This window comes from Pholcus phalangioides, unplaced genomic scaffold (genome assembly GCF_987345545.1).
Source record: "Pholcus phalangioides strain wild (caught in Gottingen) unplaced genomic scaffold, Ppha-v1.0 ptg000013l_1, whole genome shotgun sequence".
In the NCBI taxonomy this organism is placed as follows: Eukaryota; Metazoa; Arthropoda; class Arachnida; order Araneae; family Pholcidae; genus Pholcus; species Pholcus phalangioides.
The window spans coordinates 11,055,904-11,070,969 of record NW_028301606.1 but is presented as its reverse complement, the minus strand read 5'-3'; the positions used below and the strand labels follow the sequence as shown (position 1 = coordinate 11,070,969).

The window sequence follows — 15,066 nt, the reverse complement described above, 5'->3', positions numbered from 1 at the left end:
TCTTCGAGCATTAGATTTACACGTTTAAGATTTCCACAAACAATTCATCTTGTATTTCTCTAGAAATTCAAATAAAATGTCTGAACCCTCCAAATACCGACTATATAGCGTATGTCAGAAATGTATTTGGTTTTCTATTATGTGCATCTTAGAATGGTTTCCTACAAGCAACACAAGAGAAGCGATGTTAAAACTTACGCCTAAATTCATCATGCAAATGTTGAAGTCGGTTGCAGCCCATGTTCCATTATCCGAGCATGATTTGAAAGCCAATAAATCTGAAAAAAGAGGACAAATTAGACTACGAATTTGCTCACCATTCAAAATGAAACATTGTAATGAATTTTCGTCGGAGTTTATTCTAAATTAGCATTGCTGTGTGTTCCACTTACTTTTGTTGCTCGTGCTTCTCGTAGCAGCCATGTACGTTTGGTTATACACGGTGAACATGGTACACAAGTGACTAGACTGTTCACCGTAAGCTGTAGGAGGCCAGCATATCCGCCATATCCTATCCCAAGATGGCCGGCAGTAGTTACCTGAATCGATAATGAGAGAAATAAAACAAAGTTTACTTCGATATCTCCGGATATAAATATAAGTAATGAAAATTTTTTCATTATTATGATTTCATGAATATTTTAAATAATTTCTAGTTCCTGTATAATTCGATATGTGATTCATAGAAACCAAAGGATTACATAACATACTCGTAGATAAGCCGATTTCTTTTATTCGAAAAGTCGTTCCTGTATCGGGGGGGTTTGCTTACACATTGTGTCTAGTAAGTTCTGCTTCACTCAGAATTTCATATCATCAACTGTTCGTTGAAGAGGTATGCTTTTAATTTACAAAATTGCTTAAAATATGTTCAGAAATCATTATGTACCAGTTTCAAGAATGAAAATGAAGTGTGTGACAAAATGAAAAATCTTAATTTTCATACGATCCCCCCCGTCCTCCAACTTCCAGTAAGGAGGTTGTTGGCTTGTCTCTTCTGAGGCCAACAAAATATTTCACGTTCCTGAATATGCAGTATTCACTAAAATGTTTGATTTTAAAAATCAGAGAAAAGTTGGGAAAGATCAGCATTAACTAACGGACAACGCTTCTTTTCCCTCATGTATGCTGTTCTTCCCAACTTTTTCTTCGGTTTTTGAATATAAATGGCGCCATCTGCTATGAACATATGTAAGGAACACAGCCGAAGGCGCGTGTGAATGCGTCCTAATGCCCAAGTTTAATGAACGGAAGATTAGTTTTTTTGTGGGAAAAAATTCACTTTTTCTGATCACATATCTATACGTCATCTGTAAAAATTTATAAAGTCGGGAGAGCAAAAAAGTTTCAGATAAGACTCAGCAGTCGATGGTTCGCACTAAGGAATTCTGGTGTTTTTAAGAGATCAATACGCATTGAAATACGATATTCTAAAAATAAAAAGTTTTTTTTTGAATGAACTGTTCCTTGAGGAATGCTTTTAAGAATTTCTGATAAGTTTTGAGTGCTCAATTTTGGTATTCTCCGATTTCCGTTTATGTGATAGACATCGTCTTCTTCTGCAGCAGGTCTTCGATCTTCAGCCTTTTGACTGAAAAAATTCCAGACTATAAAACTTCACGCCAAGTTTTCTATCCACTAATTCCAAATCGTCATTAGTATTTGAGGCGAAAAAATAAATGAATTAAAATTTTCATATGCTGAAAACTTTATTTTCAGTATTAAAAAAAGCATCCCAACTGCCTAAAATTCAACTTTTGATCAGTACATTATCTGAAAATATTCAAAATACACCGATTATGATAAAGGCCCCATATATTGGATATTTCAGTACAAAAAATTTTAGTTTTCTCCCATGCTGCTGCAAAATGTTTATTTTAGTGTGACAAAAACAAGCATCAGCAACTAAAACATGCACCTACGAAAAATACTCTTAACTTTTGCCACAACCTGATGTATGAAATGCCATTGTTCAAAAGACAATAAAAATATTACAGTCAAATCTCGATAAGTCAAATGTGCAGCAGCCGATAAAAAACTTCGATTTATCGTAAATTCTTATTTTAGAGTGAAAAAAACAAAGATTTATTAAAATAATTGCACTATTTTTACGAATATAATATTAGTAAAATATGTCAAATACTGGACATGAAGAAAATGTAAAAGTCCTTCTAATTCAATCATATTTAATTATTGAATGATAACACCATGGGACAAATGCGGCCCGCCAAGAGGTTCCATTTGGCCCGCGAAAGGTGTTCAGTTCCGGCGGGAAATTTTACACGCAACACGATAAAAGCCTTGGCTGACCATATATCCTTCATAAAAGTACAGGAAATCAGGATCAATATGGGATATTGCCTATTATCAGAAAAAAAAATTGTCAAAGGCAAGTAAAGTTGCCAATTTTTGCCAAAATAACTGTCTAAGGTAGAGTTTTCCAAACTTTTTGTTTCATTCCCCCTTCTTCAGAAATGTTTCACTCTCATCACCCCCAACTCAAGCCCCCCCCCCATATGATTCTATGTTATATCCGTAACTCCTACCGCCACCCTGGACCATTCCATCGCACCCAAGGGGCGATTTGTTCACTTTTGGATACACTGGTCTAAGGCAAGTAAGGTTGCCAGTTACAGCCAAGAAACTATCAATGGTAAGTTAAGTTGCGAATTACACCCGAAAAAATTGTCAATGGTATAGGTCAATTTATAAGTCATGAAAATATTCTGAATTCTTAATTTCATAAATTTGTAAACTTCGTTGAAAATGGGGAGGGGGGAAACAAGACATTTTTGTTATAAAAGAAGTTTTGACGACAAAAAATACAGGAATGTCTAGAAATTTTCTGGGCTCACAAGTAGCAAAATTACCGCATATCTGGTCCGCGGACTGATACGGTTCTGCAACCCTGCGCTAAATAAATCTGCTAAATTTTATTGCTAAATGGAAAATTCTATCTCTAAATTCTTAATTTTTGATCTCATTCCTGAGAAAACTTCGACTCAAAAAAAGAAAACTTCGAGTTAAGGAAAAAAAAACATTTTTTTAACACTAAAAAATACGGAAAGTTTTCAAGGGCTGAGAGAAAACTTCGACTAAAACAGATATTCGAGTAATCGCTGTTCGGTTCATCGCGAATTGACTGTACATAGTTCTTGTCTTTTTTTGAGAAAATTTTGTCAAGAAATAGATCGGGAGAGACTCCGAAGTAACGAGTAAAGACGAAGTTATTTCCTACGTTAGTTAGTAATGAATCAGTAACGAAACTCTAAATGGAAGAAAGTTGATTTCTCAAGGGACAAGTATATTACTGACTCATTCCCTTTGGTATTGGTGGTCGAGTTAATGTAGAATAATGAAAGTTTTTACCACATGATAGAGAATAAAAAAAAACGTTCCCGTTTTTTATATTCAGCAATCTAAGACGACGGGAGAAAAACGACACCTTTCAAATATACAAATACAAATACAACAAATACAACGCCACAACAGGCAAATTGCCCAACGAGGTGGCTGACTTAAGAACATCATGGATCCCCGAGCCCCTACCTACTACTGCTACACCACACATGCACCCCCCCCCCCCAACGAATCGGTACATGCGGGAATGTGCGTGTACGTGTAGTGCAACCTGACGTAAAGTTTGTTTCTGTGTAATGCTTGTGATGTGTAGTGCTGTCATCTGCCCCCAGTTTTACTAACTATGAGTGAAGTGTTATAGTTGAATGATTTTACTGTTGTAGGACTGTTGCTCTCTGTGGCGAGACTTTTTAACGGGGAGATCGGCTCGCATTTGCGCCTTGAAGTTGGGAACCACAGAAAACCAACTTCAGCCGACCACCACTGTGGGGTTCGAACCCGGATCCTCGCATCACGAGTCCGGCATTATAACCACTCGACCACCACAGCGGCTTTCCTTCGTAATATAGATCAGGAAGCAAAAATATTATCTTCGTATCGTGGTTTTTCTCTCTCATGTTTTTCATTAAAATTCACTGTCCGGCCAAAAATTGCAAATTCGATACAGTAATTGATCTTCCCATACAAAGAAAAAATTCTATGAAAATGAAATTTTTCAGGCATACAAATAGGAGTAAGTGCGTCTGAAATCAAAACGAGGATAATTTCACTAGCGGATAATGTTATAGTCCAGCGGTTCTCAACCGGTGCTCCGCGGAGCCCTTGGGGCTCCTTGTGCACTCTCCAGGGGCTACGCGGCCGCTCGAGGAAAATAAAAAAAAACAGTAAAAAATTGAAAAAATAATAATTATAAATATTTTCAATAGTGAAAATAAATCAGTAACTTTGGTGAATAATTAAAAAATTGGCGTTCGGGGGCTCCACCATAGAATTTTTGTACTTGAAAGGGCTCCGCGCGCGCGAGTCAAAAAAGGTTGAGAACCGCTGTTATAGTCAATGCTCGAAAGCCGTTAATATGCACATTTTCTAAGTAACATACAGATTAACTAGGCCGATCCGTTTAAAAGGGTGAAATCATCTACAAAATAAGAGTTTTCCACAGAGTAGGTAATGTTCACATTAACGTATTCCGAATCGTTAAAGTGCAAAATAACTGTATGTTTAAGCGATTGTCAGTGTATTTTGATTTACGGAAAATTCACCGACAACAATTTACCGCTAGAGAAATGCACCGTCAACAGTTCGACACGAATCAGTGAACCAGTAAGTTAGCGAGGAATGACCGGGTGGTCGACGATTTTCTAACTGGGATTTTTTAGGACAGGGTGCCCGTATTAAAAATTTAGATTTTTTTTTAATTTTATGACATTACATTTGACTCTCGAAACTGATACAGAATGATTTTTGAACTAATTTTGAGCATTTTTTTTTAAATTGGAACCATATTTCTACTACAAACGGTTAATGAAATTAAGACCGTATCAGGATTTTCAGAACACCCTGCACATTATGCAAATCACGCTGCCAGCATTGAATGAAGAATGCCCGTATAATCATTCTGACGGCCTGATATTTGTTAAATCTGCTTCGAATATTGCATCTCAGCTCCATCTATTGATGAATTCGGAACTATTTTTTCTTATTAAAAAACAAAATCCGGATCGTATCTGATTCTATCCACGCAAATGTAAATTGTTTATCATCATTTATTTTTTTTAAACCAATTTTTAAAGCTTTGAAGAAATTTCATCTTGATACACCCTGTATTGGCTTGATCTACCAGTTTAATATTATCTACTAGCAATTTAATATTCAAAGCAATGTGAGCGTAAATGAGCTATTTGAAAGCGAACCAAAAACAACTTCATCACCGTATTTGTATGCAAATGTTATTATTATCATTGAAAAGAGTTCGAAAGTCTCTCGACATTCTTTTAACTTTCTTTCGTCTTTGTAACGATAGAGTGAGGAAACAGAACATCCATTCAATTTAAATATTAATGAGATCACATCGAGTTTATAAGCTCGAACTTTTCCTAAAACGGGAAACCGGTGAAATTCCACACCGATAGAAATTCCGGAGAATATCGTTCGAATTTAAATTAATCGTATTTTTATATATAGACGTCGATTTCTTCAACAAAATATCCCTCAAATGCCAGCAATTTTAGTTATAAACAATTCGAATAACTGTCAAATTTTTGCAGAACTAATTTTAGTTTCTAGGTAAGATTTAATTAGTCGTGAATTCCCATTATATAGGTTGTCCAAAATTGTTCTCACTTCAGATACCTCTGCAATCGTTGACTTAAGAAACATACCTTCAATTGCCAAAAGTTTTCTAATGACGCGTAGTTACTTAAAATCTCTGAGGGGCACATAAATTAAAAAATAACTTTCCATATACACTTCCCGTGTGACAAAAACTTCCAATTATTGGAATGTAGATCCAGTTCTGAAAAGTCATGTGCAAAAAATTTCATAATTTTAAATGCAAAAATTTTTATCGAGATATATTTGAATATATATAAAATCACTTCTGATTTCTTATCCACATCTGATTACAATTGGATTGCTTATCAACATCTAATTACAATTGGATTGCTTGTCAACATCTTCCTATTACAATTGGATTGCTTATCAACATCTTTCTATTACAATTGGATTGCTTATCAACATCTTTCTATTACAATTGGATTGCTTATCAACATCTTTCTATTACAATTGGATTGCTTAACAACATCTTTCTATTACAATCTGATTACTTATCAACATCTGATTACAGTCGGTTCACTTATCAATATCTCTATATAATCTCTCAAAGCGATTATATAGTGTTCAATGTTTCAAAGAAAAATTCCTATCACAGCAAAAATCTAACCACAACCGTGAAGAATCACGTCAATTTAAAATATGAATACTCGTGTGGTTATTAATTTTCATCTTTCCGGTCGCAAAGAAAGAAGCAATTTTGTGTGATATTTTAAGATTCAAAAACTGAAATGTAGTAGAGAAGTGAACGTCGTGCTTTCTTAAGGCGATCAAACATTTTGATAATAATTTTTTTCACTTTCTGGGGCTTTTCCCGAGATGACGTCAATGAGGGAAACCTCGGTAAAAATATCGAGATTTATTATAACTAGCAAGAAAAAAAGTAGATATGCTTCTAATCATGGAAGCAACAGCTGCGAAAGAGAAAAAAAAATGATAAATGAAAATAACTAATGGAGCTTCTTTTTCTTTAAAAGGGTTTCGTGTCCCGTATTTGATGTATGTAACGACATTGGAATGAGATTATATGAGAACCCTTTCTCTGCCTCTGAGAGATTTCGTTTTGCACGTTATGTGATTTTTTGTTTTCGTTTTCCGATTCCAAATATGTTCATGCTCTTTTCATTGATCGCATTTATTATAAATTATTTGAATGGTGTGTCATGTGTTTCTTTTTTTTCTCTTTTTCTTTATGGCAGCAATACCTGAAATGTTTCTCTAACTTTTTGAGAGGAAACAAGTTTCGTTTTTCGTTTGTTGCTGTTAGATAGCTTTACCAAACGTCAAAGGCGGCTTCTGAAGGAGGCACAAAGACTTGTTCCACAATAGAAAAATTTAAGTCGTTAGTTTAATTATTCAAATGGATTTGGATAGCTATCCTTATTAATTTGATCTTTGATCATTTTTGTCGCACCACCGTCATTTTCTGCATACGAGGGGTAATTGGACCGGGACCTATAATTTATTGGCGATTACGAACGGCAGCATTTGACATTTTGCTTTATTTTTTTTTATGCTCGCCTAGAAGTTGGTGCGCTAACATCTTGGTGCGGTAGCAATTTTTTTCTGTGGTCATGCTGTCGCCGTATATTTTGCACCCCCGCGGCAGGAAAGTTTCTGAATTGTCCTTATTATTCAATGGACTTATAACGGGAGGAATCGAGAAGCTATCCATACTTAGATAAGACAGCCATAATCTTTTTAATGGACAGTGATATATGGGCAGGCGGTATTATTTATCATTAATTATTAGTCTTTTTTATAAGATACATGGTTGTTATATTGGGTTGTTGTATTTAAGTTTTATTTGACATGCATATTTTTCATGGGCATATTTTTCAGCCACCTCGTTGGGCAATTTGCCTGTTGTGGCTTCTGTATTTGTATTTGATACCAACTTGATACCATTGAATTGCTCTTAATTTAATTAATTTGGTAAACTTGGAAAAGAAATGTTTTTGGAAGAGAAGATAAACAGAAAAATGCGTATAGTAAAATACAGGTCATATGGTCGCACCATGTTTCTAACTACTGTACCAAGGTTCGGTGGAGCGTTTCATCACGCGCCGGCAAGAGAGAACCTTGGTAGTTGGAAACATGACGAAGGTAGAAGGGGTTGTTACACTGGTTATTATGCTTCTTCTTCCCTGTTTGGAGGCAACTTTAGTATCATTAGCGTATGCAGGATCGACATTTGGTGGGACACAAGGAATATCTTTCAAAGAAATTTTGAATAACCAACCTTTAAAAGCATTTAAATAACAGAAATTGATTAATAATAATTGATTAATAATTGAAATAGAATAGCCTATAAAATGTATTTTCTTTCGATATTTTAATTTTTAACGAAAATATTACAAAACAATTAAATTTTTGGTTTTTTTAGGAGGGAACGAGCCTCCTATGCTCCCCTTCCTGCCTGTGTACGCTTTTGATACTCAAACTGCCTCAAAGCAGCGCATATATCATTTCACCCGCTGCCCCACGTTACAGAATGAAGAAGATACTCCAAAAAGAACTGTAAAGGAAGAAGTAAACCGCAACATTTCAATAGAAACTCTGGTTTTATCTCCAACTATTCATGAAGATACATACTAGACGCAGGTGGTAAGTCTTTTTCCCAGGAGTAATAAAGCATTCCTATCTGCGGTATAATGCACAAACGGGCACTTCTCCGACATATAAAAATGAATGGTTCTGGTATTCATTTTATTTCGGCTTATCAATGGGATATTCAGCTGCGCATTTCATAAATAATGATCCGTTTCTTTAGATGATAGAAAAATAAATCAATCATACCGTTTCCATGAGTTATTCGGTAGCCTGTTTCAATTAGTAGCCAATATCCGTCTCCAAGTTACTGTTTCCTGAGGAATCCGAGGAATCGCAGCTGAGGAAAGCAAGCTTTCAATTACGGCCAACTACGTCACTTAGTGTTTCCTCTCCCATTAAGTGTCATTTTGTGTGTTCATGGAATGTTTCACTACCACTCCTTTTATCAGTTATTCTTTATATGGATGTAGATCACAAAAAATAAAAGGTACGATGAATTTACGTGGTATACGCGCCTATTTTTTGTGTTTTTCCATGTATAATCACATCTTGGTTTTAGAACGTATTTCGTTCCTGAAGTCCGTTCATAAATAGAATTGTTCGCATACCGCAATAGTTTTTCCCAGAGGAATCACTGTAAAATGAATTAGTTCGTACCTAGGACGCCGAGGATTTTTAGTGTGAACTTTTACAACAGCTCTTGTGTAGAACCAATTGTTATATGATTTAACCACACTGAAAAATTAACCACAATTCAAAAAAGATGAAAGACAAACGGAAAGAAAATGATACCAGGGCAAAGTCTCATTTCATGAATATGTACTGTGTTATCTACAATTTCAGTAAAAAACCCTCAAAATCTCCTCTTGTTACACTATATATCTCGCCACCACAACATATACATACCCCAAGCCAAACTGATAGCTCTGTAAGCAATGTCGTCTTAACGCATGGGCCCGTCCGGGCACGGCCCAAAGGCCTCAAGACAAGAGGGGCCCCCACAAAAATGAGTTCTGGTTGAAATTTTCTAGAATTTACCAGGTACGACATCAGAAAGATCACTTGGCCCTTTGGCCCATGATGCTCTTAAGACGGTCCTGTCTGTAAAGATACGCGTCCAAGCTTTTTTAATTAGAACTGTAATACAGGATGATAAAAATGTTTCCAGAAGTTATACTGGCTGTTAGTTCTATGTCAGATATTATTGCAAAACATCTTTGAAGATGTTTTTTTCGTCAGATCTTCATAAAGTTTTAAATGACTTGCTGATCCATGGGATGGATTAGAGTAGTGGTTCTCAACCTTCGGCCCGGTTTCTTTTGTAAAAAGTGGAAAGCCCGGTTAAATACCCGAATAACGGAAAATGTATAGGAAGAAAAGGAAATGGTCAGCCACTCGCGGCCCGGTATGAATGATGTCAGGGTCCGGTACTGGGCCACGGCCTGGTGGTTGAGAAACACTGGATTAGAGGAGCCATATTTGGTGGCGGGAATTTCACTCTGATGTATATAATATAATTATATAATTTTTGTATATAATATAATAATATAATTTTTGTATATAATATAATAATATAATTTTTGTATATCTATTCTATAATATAAAATCACAAACAAACTCGAAAAGGGCCTGTTGCTAAGCAACCGAGTGACGGAAACTCTGTTACGGAAGTGGGTTCGATTGATATATCGATATTCACATTCATATATCGATATGATATCATATATCATATATCGATATTGGGTCGATATTCACATATCGGGACCCATTTGACCCATCGGGACCATGTTATGTGCATGTGCCAAGAGGCTCCTACATCCTACAGCAGAGCCCTTAGGCTGGAATTTAGATTTCGAGCCCCCAAACCAGCTTTTCAGGGGCCCCCCTGTGATTAATTTATAGTGTGAAAAATCAAAAAGTGAAAAGAATCGTTGTGGCCCCTGTCAGCCCTTCCTTTGTGGGGGGGGGGGGAGGTCCATGCCGAGAGGTATATATATGTGTAATATACACACACAACAGCAGTGCTCCCAACACAAGGTCGGGGTACCCGGGGAAGATTTCACGTATAAGTAAAAAGTTTTCATTTCCAGGGGCCCTTGATGGATCTCATTGTTTTCTTGCTGCTTTAACGTTGAAAAATTTCGATAGCGGAAGCAAAAGATATATCGAGTCTGGGGCCCCACCAAAAGTATGCGAATTGGTGTCCCGGGTAATTGGTTGGGGGGTCCTGGATTTTATTCGTTGGTAAAACGAATACAAATGAAAATTTTTCATGGTACTCGCTCCGTGGGATGGCCGACAAGCTTCCAAGTCGGGGCCCATGTTTACAGGTTTCATTTTGGGTGCCCTGGATTTTATTTGTTGGTAAAACGAATACAAATGAAAATTTTTCATAGCACTCGCACCGGGGGATGACCGACAAGCTTCCAAGTCGGGGGCCCCATGTTTACAGGTTTCATTTTGGGGCCCTGGACGAATCTCATTCTTTTCTGTTGTAGAATTCGCAACAGCGAAAGCCCGAGATAAAGCCAGTCTGGGGCCCCACCAAAAGTATGCGAATTGGTGTCCCGGGTAATTGGTTGGGGGCCCTGGATTTTATTCGTTGGTAAAACGAATACAAATGGAAATTTTTCATGGCACTCGCTCTGGGGGATGACCGACAAGCTTCCAAGTCGGGGGCCCCATGTTTACAGGTTTCATTTTGGGGGCCCTGGATTTTATTCGTTGGTAAAACGAATACAAATGAAAATTTTTCATGGCACTCGCTCCGGGGGATGACCGACAAGCTTCCAAGTCGGGGGCCCTATGTTTACAGGTTTCATTTTGGGGGCCCTGGATGAATCTCATTCTTTTCTGTTGTAGAATTCGCAACAGCCGAAGCCCGAGATAAAGCCAGTCTGGGGCCCCACCAAAAGTATGTGAATTGGTGTCCCGGGTAATTGGTTGGGGGCCCTGGATTTTATTCGTTGGTAAAACGAATACAAATGAAAATTTTTCATGGTACTCGCTCCGGGGGATGACCGACAAGCTTCCAAGTCGGGGGCCCCATGTTTACAGGTTTCATTTTGGGGGCCCTGGATTTTATTCGTTGGTAAAACGAATACAAATGAAAATTTTTCATGGCACTCGCTCCGGGGGATGACCGACAAGCTTCCAAGTCGGGGGCCCTATGTTTACAGGTTTCATTTTGGGGGCCCTGGATGAATCTCATTCTTTTCTGTTGTAGAATTCGCAACAGCCGAAGCCCGAGATAAAGCCAGTCTGGGGCCCCACCAAAAGTATGCGAATTGGTGTCCCGGGTAATTGGTTGGGGGCCCTGGATTTTATTCGTTGGTAAAACGAATACAAATGGAAATTTTTCATGGCACTCGCTCCGGGGGATGACCGACAAGCTTCCAAGTCGGGGGCCCCATGTTTACAGGTTTCATTTTGGGGGCCCTGGATTTTATTCGTTGGTAAAACGAATACAAATGAAAATTTTTCATGGCACTCGCTCCGGGGGATGAACGACAAGCTTCCAAGTCGGGGGCCCTATGTTTACAGGTTTCATTTTGGGGGCCCTGGATTTTATTCGTTGGTAAAACGAATACAAATGAAAATTTTTCATGGCACTCGCTCCGGGGGATGACCGACAAGCTTCCAAGTCGGGGGCCTTATGTTTACAGGTTTCATTTTGGGGCCCTGGACGAATCTCATTCTTTTCTGTAGTAGAATTCGCAACAGCGGAAGCCCGAGATAAAGCCATTCTGGGGCCCCACCAAAAGTATGCGAATTGGTGTCCCGGGTAATTGGTTGGGGGCCCTGGATTTTATTCGTTGGTAAAACGAATACAAATGGAATTTTTCATGGCACTCGCTCCGGGGGATGACCGACAAGCTTCCAAGTCGGGGGCCCTATGTTTACAGGTTTCATTTTGGGGGCCCTGGATGAATCGCATTCTTTTCTGTTGTAGAATTTGCAACAGCCGAAACCCGAGATAAAGCCAGTCTGGGGCCCCACCAAAAGTATACGAATTGGTGTCCCGGGTAATTGTTTGGGGGCCTGGATTTTATTCGTTCGTAAAACGAATATAAATGAAAATTTTTCATGGCACTCGCACCGGGGGATGACCGACAAGCTTCCAAGTCGGGGGCCCCATGTTTACAGGTTTCATTTTGGGGCCCTGGATTTTATTCGTTGGTAAAACGAATACAAATGAAAATTTTTCATGGCACTCGCTCCGGGGGATGACCGACAAGCTTCCAAGTCGGGGGCCCTATGTTTACAGGTTTCATTTTGGGGGCCCTGGATGAATCTCATTCTTTTCTGTTGTAGAATTTGCAACAGCCGAAGCCCGAGATAAAGCCAGTCTGGGGCCCCACCAAAAGTATGCGAATTGGTGTCCCGGGTAATTTGTTGGGGGCCCTGGATTTTATTCGTTGGTAAAACGAATACAAATGAAAATTTTTCATGGCACTCGCTCCGGGGGATGACCGACAAGCTTCCAAGTCAGGGCCCATGTTTACAGGTTTCATTTTGGGGGCCCTGGATGAATCTCATTCCTTTCTGTTGTAGAATTTGCCACAGCCGAAACCCGAGATATAGCCAGTCTGGGGCCCCACTAAAAATCTGCGTATTGTGTCCCCGCTACTGTATGTGGGGCCCTGGATTTTATTCGTTGTAAAATTGATAAAAATGAAAAATTCTCACAGTGGGGGGGTGTCCGACAAGCTTGCAGGTCAGGGCTTCATGGAAATGTTGGCAGGTTGTAATTCGGTGCCCCTGAATGTATCTCATTGATTTTTGTGGTTTAACATTGTAAAATTTGCAACACATCGGTAGCCCAAGATATATCCAGTGTGGGGCCCCACTGAAATTCAGCGAATTGAATCTGGGGACCCCCATGGGGAAGTTTTCTGGGGATACTTGATGAATCTCATTTGTTTTTTGTTGCTTTATTATTATTTTCATTAAAATTCGCTTCTTCAGTAGGCTGGTGCTTTCACACGTCCCTTTCCCCTTTTTCATAGCACGCTGATGAAGTGGGACGAAATAAACAATATATGTCCGGGAGAGAAGTGAGGGGGGGGGGGGGGTTGGCCGCCAAAGGCGGCAGGGGGGCAGAGCCCCCCTAGTAATATAATAATATAATTTTTGTATATAATATAATAATATAATTTTTGTATATAATATAATTATATAATGTGTAAATATAATTTTTCAACCAAATTCTGTCGAAAAAAAAATTGTAATCTCAAACTTCTGAAATGTGTTTCCTCTGGCATTAGACCGTTTTGAGCGTTCGTAAACCGAGATTAGTTCGTGAACAGAATCACGTTTCTCCCCCCCCCCCCCCGCCACTCGCTACAAATTAACTTCTTATAGCAAAAATAATTTTTTATTTACCCTGTACGCAAGAATTGAAAATCGAATTTAAAGTATTTATAGAATATAATAGAAAATCTCTTTTCCACACATTCACTCAGAAAATAAGTCAAACAAAAATCGTGGATATGACCTTTTTAGAGACTATTTGGAATATTGTTACGACCATTATTACAGTAATTTGGGGGAGTTATTAACAATAAAGATCGATTTCCGCTTAAGAAATTATTAGGTGCATCAGCCGAGAAACACTTGGCAACTAACTCATCTCACGGACTCGCTCACAACGTCAAGAGTGGTTATTTGTTCTTGACACGTTTCCTTCGGCTAATCAGTTTCCTAACACGTTATATCCATTGACGTATTGAATAGCACAAAATTCTATCCGAAGGTCTTTTTTTTTTCCGATTCCCGCTTTTCCGCTGTTGGAAGTAAACAACACACACTATATATAATTTATTTACCATATGTATTTTTTTACTTCATTATATTGGAAGTGTACTGACCCGCTATGACCGGAAATAATGCTTCAAAGGCCATACACACATAATAGCTTTGACAGAGTTCGTAGAGTTCGTTCTTCTTTGTACAGTACACAGTATACATGGTATATATTATTAAAATAGCAATAGAAGGGGGGAAAAATTATTATTTTTTAGTATTTCCGCCATCTTTACTGCTTAGTATCGTTAATCGATATTTGCTTTCTGATTGGACATCTGATATTATGGCGTACTTGCGGGAGGGGGTTGGGAGAATTTTTTTCCTACCAGTGTATACTATATACACCATTTTCTGTCCTATGTAGTGTATACAGAAAAAAAAGTCAAATACTAAGTAAATGTCAAAAAAATCGATTTACACGAAGAAAATAAAAATACCTATCGATTTTTCCTTTCGGAAAAAAAATTATGCAACAGAAATGTCTAACGTTAGAATCATAAAAGGCTGGTGAAAATTAAATTTGCTTATTGGGGTATTAGGAATAAAATTTTAAGCCTCTAATGCAGCGGTTCTCAACCGGTGCTCCTTGTGCACTTCACAGGGGCTCCGCAGCCACTCGAGGATAATAAAATAAATCAATAAATTTGATAAACAAACAAAAAAAGAGGCTTAGAGGATACCGCCATATAAATAATATACTAGAAAGGGCTGCGCCATATAAATAATATACTAAAAAGGGCTCCGCCATAGAAATTATACACTGAAAAGGGCTCCGCGAGTCAGAAAAGGTTGAGAACCGCTGCTCTAATGCATTGGTTGTGAACTTTTCAAGATTCGATTAACGCCTAGAAATGCGTATGAAGCTTGCGAATCCCTCCCCCCCCCCTCAAAATGGCCTGTATACACCTATACAAGCGTCCAATCTTTCGTACTCTCTTGGGATACGTAGGAGGCGTGCGTACCCCACTGAAATTCGGACGGGTGCTTACATCCCCATGGAAATTCGTAGGAGAG

At 38.3% G+C, this 15,066-nt stretch overlaps 1 protein-coding gene across 1 annotated transcript in view; it reads right to left on the bottom strand.

The window, feature by feature from the left end:
- LOC149078594 (PDF receptor-like) overlaps positions 1–15,066 on the bottom strand; it is an 89,735-nt gene that overhangs the window by 39,592 nt on the left and 35,077 nt on the right. Inside the window, exons 2-3 of the mRNA XM_089240711.1 lie at positions 393–539; positions 199–278 (exon numbers count right to left, since the gene is read on the bottom strand). Of these exons, the coding sequence (XP_089096837.1) occupies positions 199–278; positions 393–539 (227 nt within the window). The remainder of the gene's footprint in view (positions 1–198; positions 279–392; positions 540–15,066) is intronic.